Source organism: Podarcis cretensis (genome assembly GCF_951804945.1).
Source record: "Podarcis cretensis genome assembly, chromosome: 2".
NCBI lineage: Eukaryota > Metazoa > Chordata > Lepidosauria > Squamata > Lacertidae > Podarcis > Podarcis cretensis.
Window position 1 is genome coordinate 84,428,954 of NC_137171.1, and position 15,588 is coordinate 84,444,541.

At 41.6% G+C, this 15,588-nt stretch overlaps 1 protein-coding gene and 1 long non-coding RNA gene across 3 annotated transcripts in view; one reads left to right on the top strand and one right to left on the bottom strand.

Moving 5' to 3' along the window:
- DENND6A (DENN domain containing 6A) overlaps nt 1-7,696 on the bottom strand; it is a 27,808-nt gene extending 20,112 nt beyond the window's left edge. The window contains exons 1-3 of one of the 2 annotated variants that reach the window (XM_079967020.1): nt 7,324-7,696; nt 3,316-3,354; nt 3,196-3,238 (exon numbers count right to left, since the gene is read on the bottom strand). In XM_079967020.1, the coding sequence (XP_079823146.1) occupies nt 3,196-3,238; nt 3,316-3,354; nt 7,324-7,518 (277 nt within the window). In that variant the 5' untranslated portion in view covers nt 7,519-7,696. Of the gene's footprint in view, nt 1-3,195; nt 3,239-3,315; nt 3,355-3,962; nt 4,088-7,323 lie in introns of those variants that run through there. The other variant, XM_079967021.1, reaches the window with a different exon arrangement.
- A 111-nt stretch (nt 7,697-7,807) lies between these two features.
- Nucleotides 7,808-13,164, top strand: LOC307209909. Its single transcript, XR_013835786.1, has 3 exons — nt 7,808-8,140; nt 9,807-9,861; nt 12,967-13,164. It is a non-coding gene; the product is annotated as an uncharacterized lncRNA (long non-coding RNA).
- Nucleotides 13,165-15,588: the final 2,424 nt, after the last annotated feature.

The following is a 15,588-nucleotide window of genomic DNA, read 5'->3' on the forward strand; positions in this document are numbered from 1 at the left end:
GGAGTTGCCACTTGGATCGGCGTGATTGCCATTTTTTTCACAATTTCCCCCCTCCTTCCCTCATGCACACAGCACCGGTGCCTCCTCCCTCCCTCTTGCTGGCTTCTCCCTGCCCTGCGGAGGAAGGGGGCTGGGCTTTAATAGGAAGCCTCACCGCCCACCTGGGGAAAGCTGGCACAGAAAGGAGAGGCGCTGGCGCTGGCTCCCAACGGCAGGCAGAGCGGTGGAGAAGGTAGGCAGGGGGAGGGGAGGGCTGGGGGAGAGAGGGGGAGAGAGAGAAGCCCCCTCCACCCTGCGCACTCAGCCCACCCCACCAAAAGGACTGGGGGACAATGAACCGGCCCCCTCGCAAAAAAGTTTGCTGACCCCTGTGTTAAAGCAACTAAACTTGCACTCTCTGCAGCAACTAGGAAGCACCATATTTAAATCCATGCAATTTAAAACTGTGGATCCAGTGGCACGGGAAAATTTTACCTGAACAAGGTTTAGGAAATACCAACAAATTTGTATCTCATATGCCAGAGCTGGAGCTATACCAGATATGCCATAATGGAGTAATTACAAATAAAACAGAAGTAGATAAACTGTTTAAACTTCTACAAAAAAACATGATTGTTTCTCCCATCTCTTATTGCCAGTGGCTCAGAATAATGACCATTCTGTTTTCCATGCTCTACACTTCAGAAGCAGAACAAAGAGTATTAAGTACTTGCTGGTTTATATAGTGATAATGCTAAGCTAAACAAGATATTGATTAAGAACTGCAAGGATATATATACACTATCTTAGTACAAGAGCTGGACTTTGAACTATTTATCCAATGGGCTGGGCAATCTTTGGGGCATGTGTATAGGCATTTTTTAAAAAATACATTTGATTTTTTTTTTTAATATTCAGAAAAAAGCTATGGGACAACAAAAATGTACACATAAGGGTAAAAGCTCATCATTTAAGGTTAAAATTATTTACACTACAAATTGATTCCCAAAATTCCATATTCATACTCAAATTTCCATCTCTAAGGTTCTCCAGTTAATATTTAACTGTAACATTAGCTCAATATTAAGAAATTATAGAAGCAAACCAGGCTCTTCCTTCAGTAAAATGCTGATCCAAAACAGGTTATTGTTTTGCTAAAGAGCAATCATAGAGACCTTGATTCTTGGGGTGGGAAATCAACTTTAAAGGGAAACACAAGTTGTAACTAACTGATTTTTGTTGCAATACTGGTATAAAAAGCTGTAGCTAATAATGTGTCTTGAAAGTACTATTCAACAATAAATTGAATAGGAGAGTTACATGTAATTTGATCAAGATTCCCCAGAACATTGTTAATGCAGTATCATACAAATTGGCTACTACATCACAGGGAACTGATTATCCAATTCTAAGGCAAAAAGCAACTTCAGTACTTAGAGACTATAAAGAGGAAAACTTTCCATGTGATGGAGTGCAGGATTACAAAAGGTGAAATAAAATACAAAATTATAAAAGTTAATTATTGGTTTGGCCAGGGCCAAAATCATGGAAGGACCTATGCAGGCCAGTGTCTCTCAACCCTTTCCTTTATAAAAAGAAAAGAAAACCAGCTTAGAAAACAACAACGACAAAATAGGCCTCTAGCCCATTTGCTTCGAAAGAAAGAATAGCACAAATGTAGCTAGTAGTATACCAAATTGCTCTCTAAAATAGAAAGCACACATTCGTTGGAATGATTGTCCATTAGGCAGCACAGCATGGGGAGGCAGGCTGATGCACAGGCCGGACTATGTTTCCGCCAGATTCACGGCCCATTTCTGCTCATACCTAGGAATTCCAGATCCATACTCTTTTGCCATCAGCGTGCTCTGCCATGTCCTACCACCACACCCAGGGAACCTCCAAACATACGTATATTATGTAACCAAAAACATAAAAAGAAATGTGAGAACTGAATCAACAGTGCTGATTCTGAACAACAATGAGATTATGACTAAGGTTGGTGATACCTGTTTTCATAAAGAAAAAGCAAGTACAATATAGGTGCTGAACATTTAAAAACAAATAAATAAAACAGCCAAACTTAACCACCTCATAATTTAAAAGAATTTATTTCTTTTTGATGTTCCAACATGAAAAGCATGTACAGTAGTCCCCAACCTACGCAGGGCTTATGTTCTGGAGATTGCACCTAAAGCCAAAATCATGTATAGTCAAAACACACTGAGTGCAATGGCAGGTGGGATTGTCAAAGTCATTATTCCCAGAATCTTGCCCCCTTTCCAGTTTTTCTCATTTTTAAAATTGCCATAAAGCTGAATGTGCACAAGCGAAATGTGCGTAAGTTGCTGGCTTTCTGTAATGTACTTGTAGATAAGCACCTAGTTATGCAATGGGAGTCTGGAATTGCCCAAAACCAACCACACTGAAAATATCACAGACTATTGCAAAGTGATAAAGGGAAAAAATGCTGTTCACTACTGAGTGCTATTTTTTCAAATCCTATCCATGGGGCGTCCAGTTTGAAATGTTTTATTTTGCTTGAATTTACTTTGTTACTTTTTTTAACAAAAAAAAAAAAGATCAGAGCTGAACATGTATTTGATACCTATACATGAGACTGCGTTAATTAATTCATATCTCATATCTCACTTTAACACTTGCAAATCCTTCTACATACTGGATGTAATCCAGTCAAAGTTAAGCACTTTGAAGTCCCATTGATTTCATTCAGACATTTAAGCAAGTGTTTAAAATCAATGGGACTTCAAAGTGCTTAATTTTGGAGTCCCGTCCCCCCCCCCCCCCCCGCCAACAGCAGTACGGAGTTCTACAGTGCAATCGTAACCTTCCACCCCACCCCAGGATGTTGATGGCTGCTTTACTCCGTCATTGAGAGAGCTACTGCTGGCTGTTCAGCTGCTGGTGGCAGCTAGTGGAAAGTCCTGAAATGGGGTAGTGCCACAGCAACTTTGAATCCAAAGGACCCAAAGCCCTGCAGATACCCTGAAGGGCCAGATACTCAGACCCCTCAGCTATGCCAGCCTTGATTTGAATTCTCCATGTAGGACAAACAATAAGTGTTTAGTTTTTTCCTATCACATGCACTTAATGAAATTGAACATTAATTAGAATGACAATGGTATTAACAGTACAGTTAACAGAAGCATTTCATTTTTCATATGCGTACAGCATGAATATCTAATAAATAATTACCTGAATTGGAATCTGGGAAAGACAAATAGCAAATATTGGTTTTCTAGGGGAGAAAAATAGAAGTTACATTTTGGCAGGAGAAAAGCGCCATCGTAAATGTATTTTAAAACTTCTACTCACCTCTTTATCTGTAAGTTTTGCATGTTGAGGATGTATTACCTGCAAATGATAAAACTTGCATTGGTCAACAAAAAGATGGTGCAATCTACCAGCATTACGAATTGTGCAAAGTTATATGCACTAGCATACCTGTGACCACATATTCTCATAAATGGTGGGGTATGCACTTATAGACAGTAGCCCCCATCTAGAGATTTCAAGGTTTATTCACAGCAGCATTGCAAGGGTTTGCATACATCCAATAGATTTTTTTCCCTTGACCAGTCCCTTCACTTTACACTGCAAACAGCATTTGGAAAGTTCAAAATCCAATCCATTACATAAAGGCAGCAACGATATCCAGGGAACATCAGGAACAAACTCCATGCATTTCCCTGCAAACATTTTTGGCCTGTTCATTCCTGCTTATATCATCCATTTTTGTTAATAAATCACAATGCCTTACCTTCCAAGGTACATGGTATTACCTGGAACACAAAGAACTCTTTTCAGCTATTTATAGCTCTGTGCAGATGAGCTGAACCTGTTACACTTATATCCATTTATATCTTTCTTATATTATAGCATACTTTCAACTGATAATACATGCTATAGCTCAACTGCAGATTAGGGATCAGGAATGTGCCAAAGACTCCCCTCTCGCTTACCATTTCCCTCCTTAATTTGCAAGTTGCTCAAGCCATAGCTCTCCATGATCTCGAAAGAAGGCAACGATGGTTAGTGCTATCCTACAAATGCCTTGTAAACCGATTTAAAATAATAGTTATAAATAATTTTTTGGAGGTTACCATTAACCTTTTGCCTGATTCAGCTATCACAGTTAGACCAACCTAGAAATGGAGGAAGGGATTAACATCAAAGAGATTGTGTACATTCCAAACCTCCATAGTTTCAAAGACAGTCACTCTAAACTGAACCAAAAAGACCATATTGCATTACAAGATTTCAGTTTACCGATCAGAATAATGGCTTGCAAGCATTTTGTCTTTTGGATGTTCATTAGTTAACATTAGTTCTAGGGAACTTCCAGTCCATGAGCCTAGCTAGACACTCACCTGCCCTAGACCTAATGATTGCAGGGTTTGCAGCCATTCCTGATGAGCTGACTCTCTGTGCCTACAAAGCATTGTGCCTTTGCCCATGAAATGTGGTTTCAAAGTGCAATGGCAAAGGAAGCAGAGTTTGCAGGAACTGACCATCAGCTGATCAGGAATATGTGCAAAATTTGTTCCTTTTGCCCACATGGTTTGATTTCAAACAGCACAGGCAAAGAAAAAAGCTTCACCTGATGTCAGGTAACTGACAGGTTAGTGGCTGCACCCACCTGTCAAAATTGCCCACAGTGGTTGGGGGAGGTCATCTACTTCCTCAACTCTGCTTACCACACATTATCATTTTAAGGAGTTCAAGATAATGTGCCGGATGTATATAGGCTAGCTGAGGCTAAAAGTGTGTTTGCTTTGGAATTTGTCAGCTTTCAATTCTACAGAGGGATCTAAAAGGATACCAGTATTTAAATGGAAAGTGCCACAGTGCATTTTTAAAATGTTTGAAGAATCTAAAACTTACTTTTGAATACAGCCACAGGTTTACATTTCTGACGTGTGAAACGCATTAATTTAGTTCATTTGAATCACCTATTCCTTCAAGGAGCCAGAGAGACATATATGCAGTTATCACGTTTTAGTTATTTATAATTTCTTAAATATACAATACTACTAGAATGAAAGAATTGTAGAGTTGGAAGGGACCCAATCTAGTCCACACCTGCAAAGCTACTCTTTTTGTTGTTTCTTGCTGTTATTATAGACTTGTTTCAAGGTTAAATAGTGAGCTTCATAGCTGGGCAGGAATACACATCTTGGGTTTTCTAGATTCAAATTTAACACTCCAATGACCATTGCATGCTAATTTTCTCAAGAGGAGACAAACAACTGGAGGTTCTTTCTCTTTCAGCCGCTGCTAGCAAGAGGTAAAAAATAAACAAATGAAAATACCCTAAGTTAATTGGTTCTTTGGCGGGCGGGCGGGCGGGGCGGGGCTGCTACATGAATAGATTTGGAACTCGGGACTGTGGTCTATGATCATAAGACACGCACAATTTTGTTAAACTGGATTATCATACTTAATCTATTCCAAATACATTAGTTATAGAATCCATTATTTTACAGGATACTTCCCCCCCCCCCCAGAGTAAAAAGTTTGGGACCAGCTGTAATCTATTATGTATATCTTAACATGATTGGAGTTCAGAAAACACAAATCACACATAGGAACTAAGTCTTTTATGTGCCCTGTGACACTCCTTACCTCTAAAGATGTGGCAGGATCCGTCCCTACCTTCTTTCAGAAGTCTTCTATCAACTGTACTCTTTAGACAAGCCTTCAGAATATGATTTTTTTATTTTTAATCAGCCAGTATCTACTGATGTTTTATTGATACGTTTCCTTATGTTTTATGGATATTTGTAGACTGCCTTTATTGTAGCTGGATAGCACAGCTGGCTACAGCACTGCGCTGATACCACCAAGGTTGCAGGCTTGCTTCCTGTATGGGGCAGCCGCATAGTCCTGCACTGCAGGGAGTTGGACTAGATGATCCTCAGGGTCCCTTCCAACTCTACAATTCTATGATTCTATTTTTTTAATTGTAAGCTGCCTTGATATATTTTATGAAAGTGTGGATTATAAACAATTAAATAATCACCCCCTTAGTTAATCCAAACTGGTGAAGGCCAATGAAAACTGAATATCAGGGTGCATGTAGATAGATGACAGTGTCTTATGTGCACTGGATATGAACCGAACTCCAGCAAAAACTATTGCAGAACAGACTTGCCCCTCACTTGAGTTAAGATATGGCTTTTACACTTTCCAGGCTCACTGAACAAACACTAATATACCATGATGCTGTGTCAACTGTACTGTAGTGGCCCTTTACAATGAAGCTCACAGTGTAATGATCCTCAGCAATGAAGTATAGCCTTGGGCTTATCACCCTCAGCTGCCTCCTCCTAATGCACCCCATCAGTGGAAGCCCAAGGACTTTCACTTGCACAACACAGCCTCCCTTTTCTCTTCCTCCTGTGTGCCCCCAAATTGACTGCGTCATGAGAAAAAAGGCACCGGGATCATTCCATCCAGAAAGATGCAATGCTTGCACATGCTGAAGTCCACCCCATGTCTCCCAAGCTTAACTTGCCTCACAGAGCTGTTAGGGTGGTTTAGAGTTATCTAATTTTTATGACTGAGTTTTTTGGACAACTGATGAGGAAAATTATAAGACCCAAATATCACAATTAACCTTGTATTTTGCCTCCAGTCACATATTACATTTGATACATGAAAAACAAATCTTGGACTAAAAAGGTACTTGGGAAGGGAATCTGGGCGGAATACAGTAGCTACTTTTCTCAAACAAGCCAATCTTGAAGGAACTTGTAACAAGAGCGCTGTTTTTTATTTTATTTCTTTTGCTATCACTTTCCTTAATGAAGCAGCCTCCTTTCCCGCTTTCCAAACAACGGAGCCTCTAGCGATAAGGAAAGTAGAAGCTCTTGAGAGCAACAGCAGCTGATAAAAGGAGAGCCGCCCAAACTCCGCACATTTCAAAACACGTTACACGCGTCTGCTTTTGCTATTATTACGCGGAGCAAGACCAGCAAACGGGGGAACAAATAGAGACACCCTCTTCTCGGGAAGCAGCAGTACTATTATCCTGAATAATGCTCCAAAAAAAGCGATTAAGAGCCCCTGTATCAACAAAGACAGCCTGGCGCAAAAGACAAGAGCTGGCGACCGACCCGCAGCGCCCCGGGGAGATGCCGGGAGGGTCTCCACTCCATCCTTGGGGAGCGGCGTTTCCACGACCCGTGTCAGCCCCCGGGCAAAGGAAACGAGCCATCCCCGCCTTTGCCTGCCCTCCTCCCCACCTGCAGCCAGAACCCGCCGCATCTCTCCTGGTTGGGAGGACGGGCGGGCGGGCTTCCCCGTCCCTTCCCCGCTCACCTCCACCGCCTGCCCGAGCTCCAGGTCGAAGCCCACCACGCACACGCAGTGCAGCCAGGCCGAGAAGCGGTCCCAAGGCAGCAGCGGCATCAGGCGCCCGCCCGGCGCGCATTCCGGGAGCTCCCGAGCCTCCTCCGGGGAGCCCGCCCGCCTCGCGCTTCCGCCGCCGCCATCGCCCGGCTTCCGCAGGGACATGGCGATTGGCGGCGCCGCACCGAAACGGCCGCCGGCACCCGAGCAGCAGCCGGATTCCCCCTCACTTTCGCCCTAAGCCGCCGTGCAGCCGGTTCTGCCAGAAACCCCGAGGGAGGGCCACGTGACGCGGGTCTCTGGGGCCGCGGCCGCCCCTAACCTCCCCCCCTCCCGCTCCGCTATGGGAACGTCCACAGCAGACCGAGAAGAGGGAGGTGGAAGAGTCCAAACGAGCATCATAGGGGTGGAGACAAGCAGAGGGGAGGAGAATAGCCCTTTAGCGGCCGCAGGGAGGAGGGAGAGTATTTAGTCCGTCTTTGGAGGGGGTGTAGGAAGCTTCTTCAAGGATTTTTTTTTTAAACAACTCTCCCAAAGAATATGCTATGTTCACTGGGTTGGTGGTACAGACCCTCAGGGGAAGGAGTTTTCCTACGCATACTTTCAAATCTGCCTTTTCCCCACCCTGAATACCCAGCCATAGAGCGTTCCAGGCGCTTCTCCGGTTATATTTAGCTCAAGGCCCTTTAAAACGGCAACTTTGTTGGCGTAAGGCTGGGAAGCACTTTAAGGTCATGACATCTGATCCAGTCCCACGCACTGAGGCAGGCTTCTCTTCCCCATTCTGGTATTATAGACACACACACACAAACGATTTTGATTTTGCCTTAATGAAGCCAGAATAACTACACTTCTTTTCTATATTTGCAACCAGGAACATTAAGCAGAATTCTAACTGCATAATTCATGTGCAACCCACATTTGTTTATTTAGGGTACAGTATTTGCTATCTTGCTCTTCTGTTCTCAAAGGGTTTTCCAAAGCAACTTACAAAGGAACTTTCAAAATAACAGCAAACAAAGCTTTTTATTACCCTTTAAGCTTTCTGGGTGGTTTATAAAATACGTTACATCTTTAACTGCAGGAATTGATCCTGAATATATATTGACACATATATTTCCCTCCCCAATTTGAAGGTGCAATTTTTAATACTCATGTGGGGATGGGTAAATTCCATCCTTTCCGCTGCTATACTACTCTTTGATTTGGGATGCATCTATGCAACTGCTATGAACTTTTTTTTCTACACTCCATAAGATCCCTGTCACAGATCTGCACCCAAGCCTAGAGTATCACTGAAATTGTATCTGATCTGGCACCAATGGGAGCTTTTCTCCTGACACAAATAGCAGGCACTAGGATTTGGGATGGGGGGAGAAATTTAACTTTGTTTGCATTTTAGCGAGATACTACCTAATTTGCACTTCTCAAAGGAATATGAGAACCAAAACATAGCCATCCTTCAAAATCTGCACTTCTCTGAATTTTGTGATGTAGAGCTGTCCAGGGTTTCAGACTGCGGTCTCTCCCAAACCAACTTGGAGATGCCTCAGATCGCCTCTCCCCGTATGAACTGACCTGGAAACTGCAATCATCATATGAGGACCTTCCTTGTGTGCCTCCTCCATGAGACGTCCAGAGGGAGGCAACATGAGAACGAGCCTTTTCTGTGGTGGCTCCCCACTTTGGAATGCTCTCCCCAGGGAGGCTCGCCTAGCACCATCATTACACATCTTTAGGGACCAGGCAGAAACATTCCTCTTATCCCATGCCTTTGGCTAATTAAATAATCTATGGCCTTTTAAACTATAGAGGGGTATTGTTTTTATTTGTTATTATGGTATGTATTTTTATATTGTAAACCACCCTGAGATCTTCGGGTGAGGGGTGAAATAAAAACTTAATAAATAATAGTAATAATAAAAAATAATACTAGGGATTGAACCTGGGAGCTTCTGCATGCAAACCCGATGCCGTACCACATAGCTGCACAGTTTCCCTAAGACAGAGCCAATACTTCTGGCTTTCTTGCTTTCCTCAGTGCAAAATTGGGTCATTAACTAATATAAATGATTGGCTAGCCAAGCACATACATGATTATATAGACCTGCTCTGAGAGCCAGATGGGGGGGGGGGGCATTTTGTTTATCACCAATGTAAAGGTGTTAGGGCAGTTTCACAAGACACCAAAAGAGGGTGTCCCCCCCCATGCATATTCTGTAAAGTGATTTTTTTAATTCTACACTAACTAATGTAAGTTTTACAATCACATTACAGAACTTTCATCTGGAGCGTCAAAGATTAGCTGTATCAATTTTTCAACAAACAGATGATTGAATTAAACATTGAATAGTTGCTCTGATAGTTAGCTCTGAGGAAGAGCTCTAATAATTTATTGATTTCTTTCATTTTACATGGTAAAGGTTAAAAAAGAGCTTTGACGTATTTTCCAGGAATGAACATGCACATGAAAACAAACCAGGAAATTGCAACTCACTATGTCTCCTGGTAGGTCTATTTCTTGGGGATAAAGGTACTGACAACCTTTAGCATTATGTAACCATTAATTGCATTCTAATTATTAGCTAGATTAAAACTAGTTAGATTAGTGCCTTAAAGCACACATCTATGTTTTCTCTCTCTTCAATCTAGACTTATATTCTAGGGAAGCTTTCACAAATGATGCTAATAACATATTTTATCTGGAATGTGTCCCTTGTAGATGTTTCTACTGCAAATAGAAAATGCATTTTAATCAAATGTACATTCTAGCCTTTGTAGGTTTTACAATTAAATTACTTATACTGTATAAGCGATGGAACAGTGTGAAATTAAAGCTGCCTATAGGGGGCTACTCTTGACTATGAGAACCTTTAACTCCTACAGAATGTGCTAAGGTTGTGTCAGAGACTGTGATCCAAAGCATGTTTACTCACAACTCCAATGAAGCTTGCTCGAAGTAAGAGCATTTAGTGTTGCAGCCTGAGCCAGGCTTCTCATACAATGTTTTTTATTTGGGTGTATAAACCTGATTACAAAAATTGGCAGTTGCAAAACGTACATATTATTCACTTGTTGTGATGGCCACTAACTGAATGCCTTGAAAAGACAAATTCATGGGGGATAAGTAGCAGTGACTAATTCTGATAGCTATAAATTACCATCAGAATCGGAGGCAGGGTGTATCAGAATATCCTGTCACTGGGGAACAACAGCAGGAAGCTATTGCTCTTATGCCATACAGTGGTACCTCGGGTTACAGACGCTTCAGGTTACAGACTCTGCTAACCCAGAAATAGTACCTCGGGTTAAGAACTTTGCTTCAGGAGGAGAACAGAAATTGTGCGGTGGCGGCACAGCAGCAGCAGGAGGCCCCATTAGCTAAAGTGGCACCTCAGGTTAAGAACAGCTTCAGCTTAAGAATGGACCTCCGGAACGAATTAAGTTCTTAACCCGAGGTACCACTGTACCTGTGAGCTTCCCATAGGCATCTGGATGCTGAATTAGATAGGCCTTTAGTCTGGTCCAGCAGGGCTCTGTATTCATTCCTGTGTTAATTTTATTCAAACAAGAATTACAAATATAGTCAGTGTTATAGTTTGAACTGAACCCTAAGATACCTGAGAATAAGTGTTACTGAATTCAGTAGGACTTGCTTCTGGGTAAATTGCAATGTATATATATTTGGCTTTTCCAACTAGGAAAATAGCTTAAAATTTTATTTTAATAGCTTCACTATTTTATTTATTTGCTTACAGAAAGGAAGGTTTTATTATTTGGGTCTAGAAAAGGTAACCCTGTATGGAAGTAATCATTTAATTTATTCTGCATGCTCAGAAAGGCTTTGTAATTGTGTTTCTCAAACAAGATCCCTCTTGCTTATGGCAAATCTCTTTTGAATTTTAAAGCAGTTTGTGATATGGCATTGGGATCTTCTGTTCAAAACAAAACAAATGATTGGGCATGTCCAAACCCTTGAGTTCCCCAGCCTAACATATCTATTTGGATCCCTGCCACTTTGTAGACTTCAGGGTTATCATTCAGAAACAGAAGAAACAAACATGTCACGCTAAAGAGCTCAAGAAACAAGCACCCCTACAATGGTTGTTTTCAGTTTATATATTTATAATGCAGCTGAAGGCAATTCAGTTATGTTTATAAAAATATACCATCACAAACAAAAGCCTCCAATCCTTTGTGCACTGGATTCTGAATAAGCATACACAGGTTTGAGCTGCAACTGTCATAGTTGCCATAAATTAATTTAGCTGCCCTGAATCCATTTTTTGTGTATATTCCACTCCATCATAGGACAATTGCACTCTCATATCATATTCAATATATCATATCATAAGAGCACTGACACCATATCATCAACATCATAAAATATATTGTGAACCGCCCTCAGCTCTTCAGACAACGGGCAGCATGTAAATAAAATATTAAAAAGTAAAGGTAAAGGTACCCCTGCCCGTACGGGCCAGTCGTGTCCGACTCTGGGGTTGCGCGCCCATCTCGCTTAAGAGGCTGGGGGCCAGTGCTGTCCAAAGACACTTCCGGGTCATGTGGCCAGCGTGACAAGCTGCATCTGGCTAAATAAAATATTACCCACCCATTTAAAACCGCAATATACCTGCTGAAAATTGAGAAGCAGCAGTTAATTTATCATAGCAATTAATAAAAAGCAGACCAAAATAACTTCCATGTTCATGTCCAAATAACGAGGTCACAGCGGGTGGTGCTGTGATCTAATCCACTGAGCCTCTTGGGCTTGCCGATCAGAAGGTTGATGGTTCGAATCACCGCAATGGGCTGAGCTTTGTGCGCTCTGGTTTCCGTCACAGTGTTCCGTTGCACCAAAGCGGTTTAGTCATGCTACCTTTTTACCTATTGGGGCCTATGTGTATTTCCTGGGAGAGGGAATTCCATAGGTGCAGGGTAACCAACAAAAAGGACCTGTTTCCTTGGTTCCAGATATAATCTATCTAGAAAGCCTCACTCAGTGATTGTAAAATGGTGGTGGTGGGGAACCTGTGGTTCTTCAGATGTAGCATGGCTAATGGTGGGAACTTTCTCAGCCCTGCTACATGGGATCCTACAATATGGATATGCTAGAGCAGGCTTCCTCAAACTCGGCTCTCCAGATGTTTTTGGCCTACAACTCCCATGATCCCTAACTAGCAGGACCAGTGGTCAGGGATGATGGGAATTGTAGTCTCAAAAAAACATCTGGAGGGCCGAGTTTGAGGAAGCCTGTGCTAGAGACTCAACCTGGGAATGTACGCATACAAACATGCGTTTTTACCACTGACCTATGACTGCTCCCAAACTACAATATTCTCTTTAGTGATTATACTTGCAGGTGGGAGGGATCGGGTTGTAGCTAGATGTAGTCATCAAAATCACAAATCACTACAAAATCACAAATCACTACTATTACTATTACTTAAGGGCCCAAATATGGTTTGACCCTGGGTCTCCCTCTTCTAAATCTCCTTTTCCTCAAACAAGGTAGATATTGGGTGTTGCGATCACACATTTGTATGCAGTGTGTCATTTGGCCCTTAGTTAAAATCCTGTCTTTCAAAAATCTCTCTCCTTCTTTCTTTCTAGGAAAGCTTAATTGCTGCAGAGGGCTCACTGCTGTCAATGCACAGACTATTTTGTTTGGCTGTGGGCACAAGAAGACCTGGGTTCATCCTGGTAATGCATGGGACCAGAGGCAAAACTGGGTGAAGCAATGGCTGTGATGCTGACTTTTGATTGTGAGGCTGCATTTCAGCCACACAAAATTTGGGGGTTTCTACACATGCACATATAAGTTAAATAAGCAGGGAGACAAAATGCAGCCTTGTCGTACTCCTTTCCCAATTTTGAACCAGTCAGTTGTTCCATATCCAGTTCTAACTGTAGCTTCTTGTCCCACATAGAGATTTCTCAGGAGACAGATGAGGTGATCAGGCACTCCCATTTCTTTAAGAACTTGCCATAGTTTGCCATGGTCGACACAGTCAAAGGCTTTTGCATAGTCAATGAAGCAGAAGTAAATGTCTTTCTGGAACTCTCTAGCTTTCTCCATAATCCAGCGCATGTTTGCAATTTGGTCTCTGGTTCCTCTGCCTCTTCTAAATCCAGCTTGCACTTCTCCCTGCTTGTCTCCCTGCTTATTTAACTTATATGCAGAATTCATCATGCGAAAGGCTGGGCTGGATGAATCCCTAGCCGGAATTAAGATTGCCGGAAGAAATATCAACAACCTCAGATATGCAGATGACACAACCTTGATGGCAGAAAGTGAGGAGGAATTAAAGAACCTTTTATTGAGGGTGAAAGAGGAGAGTGCAAAATATGGTCTGAAGCTCAACATCAAAAAAACGAAGATCATGGCTACTGGTCCCATCACCTCCTGGCAAATAGAAGGGGAAGAAATGGAGGCAGTGAGAGATTTTACTTTCTTGGGCTCCATGATCACTGCAGATGGTGACAGCAGCCACGAAATTAAAAGACGCCTGCTTCTTGGGAGAAGGGCAATGACAGGCCTAGACAGCATCTTGAGAAGTAGAGACATCACCTTGCCAACAAAGGTCCGCACGAAGAGTCGGACACGACTAAACGACTAAACAACAACAACAACAAAACACATGCACATGTCCATTCAGCCAAGCAGGAGGTATTATCACAGTTCAATGACATCTTACAAGCCTTTGAGGAAGGTGCAGATCAGGTACAGGGAGAGGTGTGGGCCTGGGGAGAGTCACAGGGAAGCAAATAGAGATAAGCCTGGAGGGCGTCATTTGGGTCTTAGGCCTCAGGTTTCACATCCCTATGGAAGCTATTAATTTTAAAACACTGTTTTGAAATGTTCACTCATTCTGAAAAGGCAAACATGCTTTTAAATCCCCCAATCTCCATTTCAAGCAAAATATTTCAGTAAAATTTCCATTTCAGTAAAATAGCGACAACCCCCTTCAAGCTTTCACAGTTCTACTCTCACACAGAGCTGACAACTAAATTTAATTATAGAACCGCAGCCTACAAAATGTCTTAAGTTTTTTATTCTGCAGTAGAACCACGATCTACTTAGTGTCTTGCATTTTTATTGCAAACTTTGGACGTGTACTTTACCAAAACATTTTGAACTGCCCTTTCCTTCTATATGCCAGCACAAGAGGACATTTGCTGACATTTTGTAAACCAAACAGCTTTGTCTTCTCCCTAAAGCATTTTAACTGATGCATTTGAGCTAGTTTGTTTTTATGAAAGGATGATGGGAAGCTTTCCTGGCAAAAAAATGCTGATAATCATTGGCAACCTGCCAGGCAGCAGCAAAGTCTAAGTAGATTAGTGTAGTCAGAACTGGTTGTCTGTATTGCGTAACTTTCCATAAATTATTATCTAAATTCTACATTACTTTCTGGACCCTTGATTTGCCTCAAGTCATTTTGCAGGTCAAGTATCATGATATGTCAGCTACCAATTTTTTGTGTATAGTCTTTTGAAATATTGCCTTAACTTTAGAATCTGAACACTGAAAATAACAGATTATTATTCCTTTTTTTAAAACACACATGACACCTTGACCATAAACATATTTCCTTGCAATTAATATTATTTTTAGCTAGATAATTCCAAGCATGCTTAGATATACCAGATGATAGTTATATTCCTTTTTTTCAAATATCTATTTTTTTATTTTTCTGTTACAAAATTGCACACACAAAATACAGTAATAAAAAATGATATGATTGATAAAAAATGGATCACTAGTGGGGTTAAATACTTAATATTAATTTTATTTGTGAACCTTTTATCATTTAGGATCCTCACTCCTTAGCCCTTACTTTTGCCTCAGCCAAATATTTTGTAATGTTTTTTAAAAAGGAGTCAAGAACTGCATTGAATTTCTATTAACCCTTCCAGTCTGTTCTTTGCTTTCCTCACATTGCATACCCAGTCTCTTACACATACCTCCTTCCCTGCTTCTTGCTCCTGAAGTAGATTCTCTCCACTCCATCTGCAGTCCTGCAGCCTGCTCCATTAACCTTGACCTATCTTTCCCCTCGTCCTCATCCTCTCGTTCATTTCTTCCTTTGCTAGAAGCCTTCAGGCTGTTTCTGTCTTATGGCTCCTACAAATGTGTTTTCCCCCCAGATTCCTTCCAGGAAGAAGAAAACAAAACCCAACCTGAATATCACATTTCCTTTTCCTGAAGCTTCTTCAACCTTTCCATCTTCA